General features: G+C 40.3%; 1 protein-coding gene across 6 annotated transcripts in view; it reads left to right on the top strand.

Annotated features, from left to right (window-relative positions):
• The window catches only part of CNTNAP5 (contactin associated protein family member 5), a 1,071,087-nt gene that overhangs the window by 988,755 nt on the left and 69,287 nt on the right, over window positions 1-13,045 (top strand). For all 6 annotated transcript variants that reach the window (XM_040228920.1, XM_040228919.1, XM_040228922.1 and 3 more), the window contains one exon: window positions 7,223-7,353. In XM_040228920.1, coding sequence (XP_040084854.1) covers window positions 7,223-7,353 — 131 coding nt within the window. The remainder of the gene's footprint in view (window positions 1-7,222; window positions 7,354-13,045) is intronic.

Genomic DNA, 13,045 nt, shown 5'->3' with positions numbered 1-13,045 from the left:
TTATTATTATTACTTATTTGTAGAGATTTTACTTCACTGAAATTTTGCTCTCTAATCTGAGAAGTTTTGGGAAAAAAAAGTCTTTAGTACCAAATTAAAGTTCTAATGCATGGTTGGCATATAAGCAGGAAAGTATGACCTTGATTTTGTCCCCTTTAGCTAAATAACAAATACCTTAAAGACATAACTATAACACTATAATTATTTGTTAATTTTGTGTCTGGCACACAGTAGACATTGAATAACTGCTAGTATATAATTTTGACGAAGTGATAATAACATTCTACAGAGTGCCTATTTTATTCAACAAGTGTCTTCTGGTGACTTAAGATAGTGGGCTCTGTGCTCTTCTCTGAAGACACAAAGAGGAATAAGCATCTATTCATCTGAGAGAAGCTTAAATTCAAGGGGAAAGACAAGTGAAACTTGATATATTGAGAATGTTACCAAAAATGAGCACAGTGACAATACAAGAAGGAAAGATCATACCTGTCAGGAAGGAAAGTGGAGACCTGGGTCACATGAGTTGGGTCTTAATAAATGAGAAGGGGTTGGCATACAAGTAAGAAGGCAGGGGCAGTTTCAGATGAAGAAATACAATGCACAAAATCAGGGAGGAGCATTATTTGAAGGAATTCTGTTAGTTCAGATATGATTCAGTTATGGAAAGTATGTGTTGATAAAGTTGAAAAGGTAAGAAGAAGGCTTTGCATGTCAGGCTACACACTTGGAATGTATCATGTAAAATTAATCTTGAAGTAAAATCACATGGCCAAGTAAGCCTGTGTTAGAATACTCACACTAATGACAGGATGGAAGACAGATTAGAATAGGAAAACTGGTAAAGTGGAAACAAGTAAACTACAACAAAATGTTGTTCTTGAAGAAACTGAGGTGTGAGAATCTTTATCCTGAGGCCCAATTCAAGATGATGAACTAGATAATAGTTGGATTTTTCAAATTTTGAATTTCTAGTCCATAATGTTCACATTCTCACAAGTAGGTGATTGTCAAGAAGAATATAAATAGTAGATCAGTGGCTAAAAAGGAACAGAATTATCCTTTTACAGTATTCAGTTCAGTTCAGTTGCTCAGTCGTGTCCGACTCTTTGCGACCCCATGAATCGCAGCACGCCAGGCCTCCCTGTCCATCACCGACTCCCGGAGTCCACTCAGACTCACATCCATTGAGTCCCGTGATGCCATGCAGCCATCTCATCCTCTGTCGTCCCCTTCTCCCCCTGCCCCCAATCCCTCCCAGCATCAGAGTCTTTTCCAATGAGTCAACTCTTTACAGTGTTAGAGTAGCTTTTAATGTCTGTCTATATAATACACATAAAGATGAGCCATGTGAAGAAAAGAAGGAGATTGGAATAGAGCATCTTCAAGGCAAGGAATGGAGGTATCCACCAAATGCTAAGAAGCAAGGAAGAATCCTAGCCTAGATCCTTTGAGAGAACATTTCAAACTTCTAGCCTTCAGAATTTGAGACAATGATTTATGTAGTTTAGAAAAGAATGAAAGGAAGGAAGGGAGAGAGGCAAGGAAGGAAGGAAAACATAAGCAAGTAAACAGACAACACAGAGGTGAGCACAGGACCCACAGGAGCAGAAGAGGGCACCTTGGAAAAGCCAGATAAGTTTTCCTGGAAGAGATAACTGAATGCTTAATGTTGGAGTTTGAGTAGGAATAAACTTAATGGGAAAGGTTGAAATGGAAGACCTATTCTTGGCTGAGATGAACACATGGGACCCTTGTGTTCCATGGGAAAATCATGCTCTTTAGAACTAACTCAATTTCATTTCTAAATCTCAGTCAATCGCTTATTTTAAATGATTAAAATTTATTCACCTTCCTGCACCTCTATTCCTTCACCTGTCATATGGAGGAAGGAACAAAAAAAAGTTCTAGATGAAAGAGGAGTCATATGGAAAAAACTAAAGAATGATAGAAGCCAAGGGGTAGTAACTGTCCAGAAAGTAGCAAGAATGTTTAACAGAATATGCCTACATCCTCTTTGATTTAAACTAGATCCTTTATCATTGTATTTGAATACATTTTTGCAATTATTGATTTTTCTCCAACACTTTAAAAATGACATTGATAATACTTGTATAATTCTAAAAGTAATGATGTGAATTTTGCCTGGAGACCTAAAAAGAGTGAGAGCATATACAGACAGAATGTTCCAATATTAATAAGATGCAATGAAACTTTACAGCATACTTGCTGGTGATCAAAAGGTCATTCCATTATACATATGTTTATTCCAGAAGCATATTTGGAAAAGCCCTGATATTCAAATCAATTTCACTTCCTTTCTATACTTTGAATATTTTATTTCAGCCCATATCCATACACACACAGGTAAATGCATGCTGTTTATAATGTAGCAATGTCAACATATACTAACAGAAAAAAAAAAATGAGACCATGTAAGAGGGGATACATTTCTCTAGATAAATTATAGTGAACACGGCTAAGGCAATTTTTTTTTTTTTAAATTTTGTATTGGAGTAAAACTGATTAACATTATTGTGATAGTTTCAGGTGAACAGCAAGGGGACTCAGCCATACATACACATGTACCCATTCTACCCCAAACTCCTCTCCCATCCAAGTTGCCACATAACATTGAGCAGAGTTTCATGTGCTCTACAGTAGGTCCTTGTTGGTTATCCATTTGAAATATAGCAGTGTGTGCATGTCCATCCCAAACTCCCTAACTATCCCTTCCCCCTCATCCTTCCTCCTTGAGAATCATAATCTCTAAATCTGTGAGTCTGTTTTATAAATAAGTTTATGTGTATAATTTCTTTTTAGATTCCACATACAAAGGAATGTCATAAGTTATTTCTCTTTCTGACTTACTTCACTCAGCATGACAATTTCTAGGTCCATCCATGTTGCTACAGATGGTCTTATTTCATTCTTTTTAGCGGCTGAGTTCCATTTTATACATGTACCACATCTTCTTTATCAGTTCCTCTGTTGATGGACATTTAGGTTGCTTCCAAGGACAATCCTTTTTTTGTTTGTTTGTTTGTTTGTTCATTTATTAGATTCAGAGTATCTTCCCTCAGCCAGTTCCCTGTCTAAGGGACTCTACACTTGCAATGATTACCATTATGTTAAACATAATGGAAGCAAAGGTATGGATGGGAGACACTGGGGAGGAAAATGAAAGCAGACAAATGAAGCATATAATTAGGTAAGGAGGGCTTAAGAGCAGTGAACTTTTTGGGTCCAGGGCAGTGCCATCCAAGAAGGTGACATTAACCTCATGACACCAGAGTAGCTGAAAGGAGACACATGTCTATTTGCTCATTGACCAATCAGCTGAACATGGTGCTAAGGGGGAGGTGATGAATGAACTTCTGGTCCCAACCATTTCCATCTCACCCCAGTGCCTCCTGTAAGACTGCAAGTCAGCCTTTAATGGCAACGAGCTTATTTTTGAAAAGTCTTGAATTGAGTTTATCCTTCTAGGAGTTGTGTGAAGATGAGTTAGCAAGAGGTCTCAGGATATCTTCTTAGGGTGCTTTGGGAGGCACTGATTGCATCAAAACCTCCTAAGAAGGTGAGATCAGTAAGTGCATGGCTTTAAGAAATTGTGGAGGTGTTTTAGACCTAAATTGGAGTGTTGGAGAGGCTTCAGAATAAAAAATACTTTGACAGGGTCCGAGTTGAGATGATTAACATCTAAGATGGATGGTTCCTAAGCAAATGTTACTGAAGATTTATACAATGGAAATGATTTCTAAAATAGATAGATGTGTGCAGAATGTGTGTATGAATGACTCATTCAGTGGATTGGTAAGAATCCCAAATAACTACAAGGAATCTGTGCCTTACTACCATGCCTGACACATAAATATCACATGCTGACTTACTTTATTGGGTAGAATTATATATTATATTATGTATTATGTAAAATTTGTATGTTATATTATTATATATATTTATATACTATATAGAAAATTTATACATTATATATTAGGAACATTATTATATATTATATTGCATTCAGTTCAATTCAGTTCAGTTCAGTCACTCAGTCATGTCCGACTCTTTGAGACCCCATGAATCACGGCATACCAGGCCTCCCTGTCTATAACCAACTCCCAGAATTCATGCAAACTCTTGTCCATCGAGTTGGTGGTGCCATCCAGCCATCTCATCCTCAGTCGTCCCCTTCTCTTCCTGCCCCCAATCCCTCCCAGCATCAGAGTCTTTTCCAATGAGTCAACTGTTCGCATGAGGTGGCCAAAGTACTGGAGTTTCAACTTCAGCATCATTCTTTCCAAAGAACACCCAGGGCTAATCTCCTTTAGGATGGACTGGTTGGACCTCCTTGCAATCCAAGGGACTCTCAAGAGTCTTCTCCAACATCACATTTCAAAAGCATCAATTCTTTGGCGCTCAGCTTTCTTCACAGTCCAACTATCACATCCATACATGACCATGGAAAAAATCATAACCTTGTCTAGACGGACGTTTGTTGACAAAGCAATGTCTCTGCTTTTCAATAATTTGTCTAGGTTGGTCATAACTTTTCTTCCAAGGAGTAAGCTTCTTTTAATTTCATGGCTGCAGTCACCATCTGCAGTGATTTTGGAGCCAAAAAAAATAAAGTCTGACACTGTTTCCCCTGTTTCCCCATCTATTTCCCATGAAATGATGGGACCAGATGCCATGATCTTCATTTTCTGAATGTTGAACTTTAAGCCAACTTTTTCCCTCTCCTTTTACTTTCATCAAGAGGCTTTTTAGTTCCTCTTCACTTTCTGCCATAAGGGTGTTGTCATCTGCTTATCTGAGTTTATTGATATTTCTCCCGGCAATCTTGATTTCAGCTTGTGCTTCTTCTAGCCCAGCGTTTCTCATGATGTACTCTGTCTATAATTTAAATAAGCAGGGTGGCAATATACAGCCTTGACGTATTCCTTTTCTTATTTGAAACCAGTCTGTTGTTCCATGTCCAGTTCTAACTGTTGCTTCCTGACCTGCATATAGGTTTCTCAAGAGGCAGCTCAGGCGGTCTGGTATTACCATCTCTTTCAGAATTTTCCACAATTTATTGTGATCCACACAGTCAAAGGCTTTGACATAGTCAATAAAGCAGAAATAGATGTTTTTCTGGAATTCTCCTGCTTTTATGATGATCCAGTGGATGTTGGCAATTTGATCTCTGGTTTTTCTGCCTTTTCTAAAACTAACTTGAACATCTGGAAGTTCATGGTTCACATATTGCTGAAGCCTGGCTTGGAGAATTTTGAGCATTACTTTACTAGCGTGTGAGATGAGTGCAATTGTGTGGTAGTTTGAGCAATTCTTGGCATTGCCTTTCTTTAGGATTGGAATGAAAACTGACCTTTTCCAGTTCTGTGGCCACTGCTGAGTTTTCCAAATTTGCTGGCATATTGAGTGCAGCACTATCATGGCCTCATCTTTCAGGATTTGAAATAGCTCAACTGGAATTCCATCACTTCCACTAGCTTTGTTCGTAGTGATGCTTTCTAAGGCCCACTTGACTTCACATTCCAGGATGTCTGGCTCTAGGTGAGTGATCACACCATCGCGATTATCTTAGTCATGAAGATCATTTTTGTACAGTTCTTCTGTGTATTCTTGCCACCTCTTCTTAATATCTTCTGCTTCTGTTAGGTCCATACCATATCTGTCCTTTATCGAGCCCATCTTTGCATGAAATGTTCCCTTGGTATCTCTAATTTTCTTGAAGAGATCTCTAGTCTTTCCCATTCCGTTGTTTTCCTCTATTTCTTTGCATTGATCGCTGAGGAAAGCTTTCTTATCTCTTCTTGCTATTCTTTGGAACTCTGCATTCAGATGATTATATCTTTCCTTTTCTCCTTTGCTTTTCACTTCTTTTCTTTTCACAGATATTTTTAAGGCCTCCTTAGGTAGCCATTTTGCTTTCTTGCATTTCTTTTCCATGGGAATGGTCTTGATCCCTGTCTCCTGTAGAATGTCACTAACCTCAGTCCGTAGTTCATCAGGCACTCCATCTATCAGATCTAGTCCCTTAAATAGTATTAAAAACCCAAGTTCTTAGAAAGAGCCTGAAAGAGCTTGCTAGGGAACAGCCCACTAGTTTATAATGGTGGCCCTTTCCCTACCACAGGCTGACCCCTTTCCCCAGGTGAAGGTGCCTCTCAGCACCAAATATGCTATTTCTAGGGAGCTATTAGGGCTTCCTACATGGTACCTGGTGGCTCAGAAGGTAAAGAATCTGCATGCAATGCAGGAGACACAGGTTTGATTCCTGGGTCAGGAAGATCCCCTGGGGAAGGGAATGGCAACCCACTCCAGTATTCTTGCCTTGGGAATTCCTTGCACAGTGGAGTCTGGAGGACTGCAATCTGTGGGGTCACAAAGAGTTAGACATAACTGAGTGACTAACATTTTCACTTTCATATAGTCACCTCAGTCCTCTTTGGCTTCCCTGGTTGCTCAGATGGTAAAGAATATGCCTGCAATGTAGGAGACCTGAGTTTCATCCCTGAGAGGGAATGGCTACCCACTCCAGTATTCTTGCCCAGAGAATCCCATGGACAGAGGAGTACGGCAGGCCACAGTCTATAAGGTCGCAAAGAGTCAGACAGGACTGAGCAACTTTCACTCTCTGGGAGCTATTATTAATTTTTAAGTGAGAAAATAAGCTCCCAAGTTGAAAATATATGGTGATCAGAACAAAGGGAGAGGAGGAATCAGCACTAACTGTAGGGAGCTTCTTCTATTGGCTGACCCTGTTGAGTAATGACCTCACTGCTCCAGATTGCTCTCACTTATTCTGCCTTAGGTTAGTTTACAATCTTGTTTCACATTACATATTCTGAAATTCCATGAAGACAGTTAGGAAGAAAAGGAGTTCTAGGAAGTGGTAGAAACTGAAGAAAGTGTGGACAATCTTATTAAGTTTTCACAATCAAATTATTTTGGTTGCTGATAGCACACACTCACACATACACACACACACTCACACACACACATGTATATTTTATCTATACTCAGGAGTTTTAATATGGACCCAGGTGCTACAGTCATGACATATATAGTACCTTTTAAAAATGTGAATGATGAAAGGGTTATGGCATAAATCACTATAAAACAGCCATGATCAATTAAAAAGCAATCTGATCACTTTTTTACACTATATAGGTCTATTTTTAATTCTAATTTCTAATGTTTTTCTTTCAAGGAAGCTTACAAGTTCGCTCCCAGCTAAACAAGGAAGAAACCCATGTATTCACCATCAATACAGAGAACTTTGCCAACAGAAGACTGCATCACTTGAAGATTAACAGAGAGGGGAGAGGGCTTACCATTCAGGTACCTTCCTTCCCTTCTTCTCATTCTGGCAAATGTACCTTGGGTGCTCAATACAAGTTTTCTGAATTTTGCCCCCAAGCCAAGTGAACAGGCAAGTTCTGGGGATGTATACTAATCATATTCAGCCCCAGCCTTTGAAGAACTAGAATAGTGGTCCTCAGGGCACACCCTGCTTTCCAGAAGCATCTCTTGAGACCTTGTAAGAAATGCTAATTCTTGGGTCCTATGTCAGATCTACTTAATCTGAAGCTTTTTTCAAGAAGGGGGTGCAGGTGATGCTGCTGCATGTTCAGTGTTGACAACCTAGGAACTGTGGAATAATGAGGAAGACAAGCAAGGAAGAAATCACAAGTAATCAGCAAGGGCTACGGAAGGAGTGTGCACAAGTCATGCAAGAGCATGGAGGAGGGCACCCACCTCATCTGGGCATCAGTTCAGTTCATCCTGAACAAGGAGGGGATGTTAGGATCACTGACCCTCCACTCAGTCAAAAGCGAGTATAATTTATAGACGGCCTGCCCTGTCCGCAGTTTCCTAACTGATAAACACACACACACAGATATACGCACACTCACCTATTCCAGTTCCCTCTCAAACTCTACTCAGGCCACTCAGATGCATCCTTGCTCTTTCCAGAGCTCTTGAATACACTAGAGTTTGCTTTTCCTAGAATCCAGTTGTTCATGTATCTGCATTGCTACCTGTTACTTGTACTTCCTTTGGAACACCACTCAAAAATTGACACAGGGACCCTGTCTCCAGTCGCCTTATGTAATATAGCAACCCAGCTCCTTGATTTCAATCCTAAACCACTTAAATGCTTCTAGCAATCAATACAAATTATCTATTCATTTAATAGATAAGTCCCTTCTCCCTCTTCTAGAATGGAAGCTTCATGAAGACAGGGATTCTTGTTTGTTTACATTACCATGGGACCCCCAGTTTGTCAAGCAGTGTCTCACATACAGAAGGCCTTTAATAAATATTTTTGAACTAAATAAATTAACCCTGGTTTGTATGTGCTAAGTTGCTTCAGTCATGTCTGACTCTTTGCAACCCCATAGACCATAACCCATCAGGCTCCTCTGTCCATGGGATTCTCCAGGCAAGCATACTGGAGTGGGTTGCCATTTCTTTCTCAGCTTGTATGGAGAAGATTAAATTGGACCTACTGAATTTTAGGCAGAGGAAGTAGCATGGATAGATTTCCATTTCCAGGGGCTCACTGTGATCTCTCCATGGAAATACACATTTGGGAGTGATGAGATATGGGACAGAGACCAGACCGGAAGCAAAGATAAGGACCTCAACTAGTGTGGTGGGGAAGTCAAGGAGAGAAGGACTTGAGAAAGATCTGGAGGGAACATTGGTAACCTTGTGTGACCCTCTGGATATGGATGATGACTCAAGACTCGAGTCAAGACTGTTCATTTTCTTGATTGGGTGGAAGTTCATGAATAATTGGCAAATATAAGACACAAATCACAATCCTTGAGTGATTATAATTCAATAGCATTGACTGTAGCATTGACTCTTAAAATAAGTGGTAAAAGTCTTCGGATTGAGGTCAGACTAGAAGATAGAAATGAAATGATTTCTTATTGGAAGATGTCTTGAATAAGGTTGTGGTGAGACACCTGGGGTGCATGCTGGTAGGCATTTGTAGAAATGGCTCTTTCTCTTTTTCTATTTCCTGTCTTTTCCATTAATGAAACCACAAACATGGAGGTGAGAGAACAATGGGATATTCCCTTTTCTTCTCCATCTAGACTTCCCACCAGCCAAATTAATAGTCAATGATAAGTACAAGCAGTGGTTGATAAGCACAATCATTGGAAGATGTAGCTTTTCAAAAGCACAAAAGTAGCAGAAATAAATGGGGGCAGAGACCTATTTTGTTTTTTAAATTGAAATCAATTTGTTAAAAGAGTCACACAACATACTTGTCTCTGTGACACTCCCACTCCTCCCAACCCCATCCTATTTCTTCTCCTTACTCCCCACTTAGAAAAGCCCTAGGGAATTCCCTGGCCTTCCAGTAGTTAGGACTCTGGGCTTTCACTGCCAAGGGCATGGGTTCAATCCCTCATCAGGGAACTATGATCCCATATGGCTCTGGGTAGCCAAATCAAAACAATAACAAAACCCCTGAATAAACAAAAGCAATGGGGAAAATAAAAGAATAAACTGTTTACTAAAAACAGAAAAGGATAGGCTACTGCCTCATCTCAGGCATTATTCAGAAGCAGTTATAAGGAGAGGGTAGATGGTTATCACTATGCTCAGCCAGCCAGAGGCCTCCAGTAGGTAAGAATACATATTCCTACCACCTCGGGACCTTGAGTTGTTGAACCTTCTCCTCTCTGATCTATGTGACTTTGGAAGGAATCTGTAGGGACTGGGCTACAGCCAGGAGTAAGAAATCCTGGTAATGATTTGAGAATTGTAATTTGACCAGTGATTTTAAAAGCACATGTCCCCCCATGGTGGTGGAGGTAGACTTCAGTGCCTCTATTTAAAATATATTAAAGACATTAAACAAATTAAATCAGTTTACCAAAATGCTAGCACAACTACTAGCTGTAAAGATGGAGGGAGCCCAACATTTTGAAAGCATGGAGTTAATGACTTCCTTTGAGAGTTGAAGATCCTGAGATTAAGAGAAGGATCCCTAGTTCAGGACAGACATGTGTATGAATTCCTGCTCCATCTCCTTTATTATAAGATCTTAGATTGGCTATTCACCTTTCTGAGGCTCAGTCTATTTATCTACAAGAAAAAAGTTTGAATGTTATGGGGGTGGGGTGGGGTACAAATACAGCTGAGTTCAGTCAGTTCTGGTAACCATTATAGGAAAGCAAGAACATAACTAAAGGACCAAGCATGAAGCCTGGTGTCCAGGGCTTACTCAAAAGAAAAGGTTTGTTCAATTTCCTTCCTTTTCCCATCTTTTTTAATCTCATTTAATGATTTGACAAGGCCACTGCTATCCTCAGTTCTAAGATCAACAAAGCTTCTTTACCAGCTGAGCCACCAGGGAAGCCCTTCTCCAGGCCAGATTACAAATTTTAGGCATCCTAAGCTTTAAAAGATTGTGATACTTCACTCTCTCACCACCTCACCCAGAGTAATTAAAAAGAAAAACAGCACTAAAAGATAGAATGAACATAAAGAAGTATAACAAAATACTGTATTTCTCACTGAAGACTTCAATGATTGCCTAGCCCCTATCATAAAGTGGATGTCCTAGAAATAAATGTTTATGGTAAATACCCACCCCTCCACCCCCTGCCTTTTGCCTTTGCTTAGTGCATTTTCTAAGCTTTTCAAATAGGTAACCCAGCACCTGAGCCAGTACTAGGGGTGCCCCCATATGCACTCACTCCACTTAAGGACTGGAATCCATTCCCAAAGTATCCCAACCTTCGTTGACTCATTATACCTTTGTCTCCATACCTTTACTAATACTTAAACAAGCACATCATGAGAAACACTGGGCTGGAGGAAGCACAACCTGGAATCAAGATTGCTGGGAGAAATATCAATAACCTCAGATATGCAGATGACACCACCCTTATGGCAGAAAGTGAAGAACAACTAAAGAGCCTCTTGATGAAAGTGAAAGAGGAGAATGAAAAAGTTGGCTTAAAGCTCAACATTCAGAAAATGAAGATCATAGCATCTGGTCCCATCACTTCATGGCATATAGATGGGGAAACAGGGGAAACAGCTGCTGACTTTACTTTTTTGGGCTCCAAAATTACTGCAGATGGTGATTACAGCCATGAAATTAAAAGACATTACTGCTTGGAAGGAAAGTTATGACCAACCTACACAGCATATTAAAAAGCAGAGACATTACTTTGTCAACAAAGGTCCATCTAGTCAAGGCTATGGTTTTTCCAATAGTCATGTGAGAGTTGGACTATAAAGAAATTTGAGCATTGAAGAATTGATGGTTTTGAACTGTGGTGTTGGAGAAGACCTTTGAGAGTCACTTGGACTGCAAGGAGATCCAACCAGTCCACCCTAAAGGAGATCAGTCCTGGGTGTTAATTGGAAGGACTGATGTTGAAGCTGAAACTCCAATACTTTGGCCACCTGATGGGAAGAGCTGACTCATTGGAAAAGACCCTCATGCTGGGAAAGATTGAGGGCAGGAGAAGAGGAGGGCGACAGAGGATGAGATGGTTGTATGGCATCAATGACTCAATGGACATGAGTTTGGGTGGACTCTGGGAGTTTGTGATGGATAAGGAGGCCTGATGTGCTGCAGTTCCTGGGGTCACAAGGAGTTGGACATGACTGAGCAACTGAACTGAACTCAACTGAAACAAAATAATTGAGTGTCATTACCTCCTTCTCACCCTTGTTTGTCATCTGATTAAAGTGAAAAGGACCAGGTAAGTTCCCATAAAGGAGAACAGTAGGTGAGGAATGACTTCTGTACTAGAGCAATTAGGTCTTCTACACAATGTGACAACATTGAGGGAATCACTTGGGGGCCTGAGGACGAGGTTAGAGTCAGAAGCTAAAGAAATCTCAGCTCAGCCTTTAGTTCTAAGAATCCTACTGCTCTCTTCTCAGCAGGAAATTCCCGCTCACTTTAGCCTCCTCTCCAACCTGAGTAACAAAGCATGAGAGGAAGAACCCTGCCCCCTGCTGGAAGGGGCAATTCCAGAGAATAGGTGAGAGTTCTGAGATAAGGCAGGGAGAAAACTCCTTCAAGGCAGGACTGAATCTGAGCATTAAAAGATTACAGATGGGGACCATGGGTATGAAAATCCCTGTGTCGTATCTAAGATGTAGAGGCTACCAGGGAAGCCAGAGGCATCCTGGTCACCCACAGGATACTCCATAGCCCACAAGATAGAAAGAGAATCAACACAGGATGTCTATTTATTCATTCAGCACACATCTGTTTGGAGTTACAATAACTGGAACAGGTATTGTAATAGGCCATATAGAAAACATGTATCAATAAAATGTCCACATCTTCCAAGAGCCAATAGCTTAGTGGAGAAAAATGAGATGGGGAGAGCACACAGATCACTACCATTGTAGTTCATTCATTAAATCCTGTCCAATTCTTTGTAGCCCCACAAGTTGCAGCACACCAGGCTTCCTTGTCCTTTACCTTCTCCTGGAGTTTGCTCAAACTAGTATCCATTGAGTTAATGATACCATCCAATGAAATCCTCCTCTGTCATCCCCTTCTCTTGCCCTCAATCTTTCCCAGCATCAGAGTGTTTTCCAATGAGTCAGCTCTTCCCATCATGTGGCCAAATTATTGGAGCTTCAGCATCAGTCCTTTCAATGCATATTCAGGGTTGATTTTCTCTAGAATTGAATGGTTTGATCTCCTTGCTGTCATTACAGTACAGCATCTTAAATACAAGGTTAGAGGTGGGGGGACAAAAGGTACCATGAGAACAGAGAACAGGAACAATTAATCTAACTAAAGCTTCAAGGAGAACTTCCTAGAGGAGGTGGACTCTGGGAGCATGGGAGCACTTAGAAAAGTGTCTGGCACAGAGTAGATACTCAAATGGTTATTGAAATAATTTTGTAGAAATTCAGAAATAAGAACATACAGTGATTGTCTATCAGCTGCTCAAACATCTAAAAAGGCATGGACAAGTAAAAATAAATGCCATACTGTGTGGTCGGCAGGCCATGTGACAAGGATTCC

The sequence above is a fragment of the Oryx dammah genome, unplaced genomic scaffold (assembly GCF_014754425.2).
Source record: "Oryx dammah isolate SB20612 unplaced genomic scaffold, SCBI_Odam_1.1 HiC_scaffold_27, whole genome shotgun sequence".
NCBI classification, from domain to species: Eukaryota; Metazoa; Chordata; class Mammalia; order Artiodactyla; family Bovidae; genus Oryx; species Oryx dammah.
Note: the sequence above shows the minus strand (reverse complement) of the source record. Positions and strands in the feature narration are given on the sequence as shown.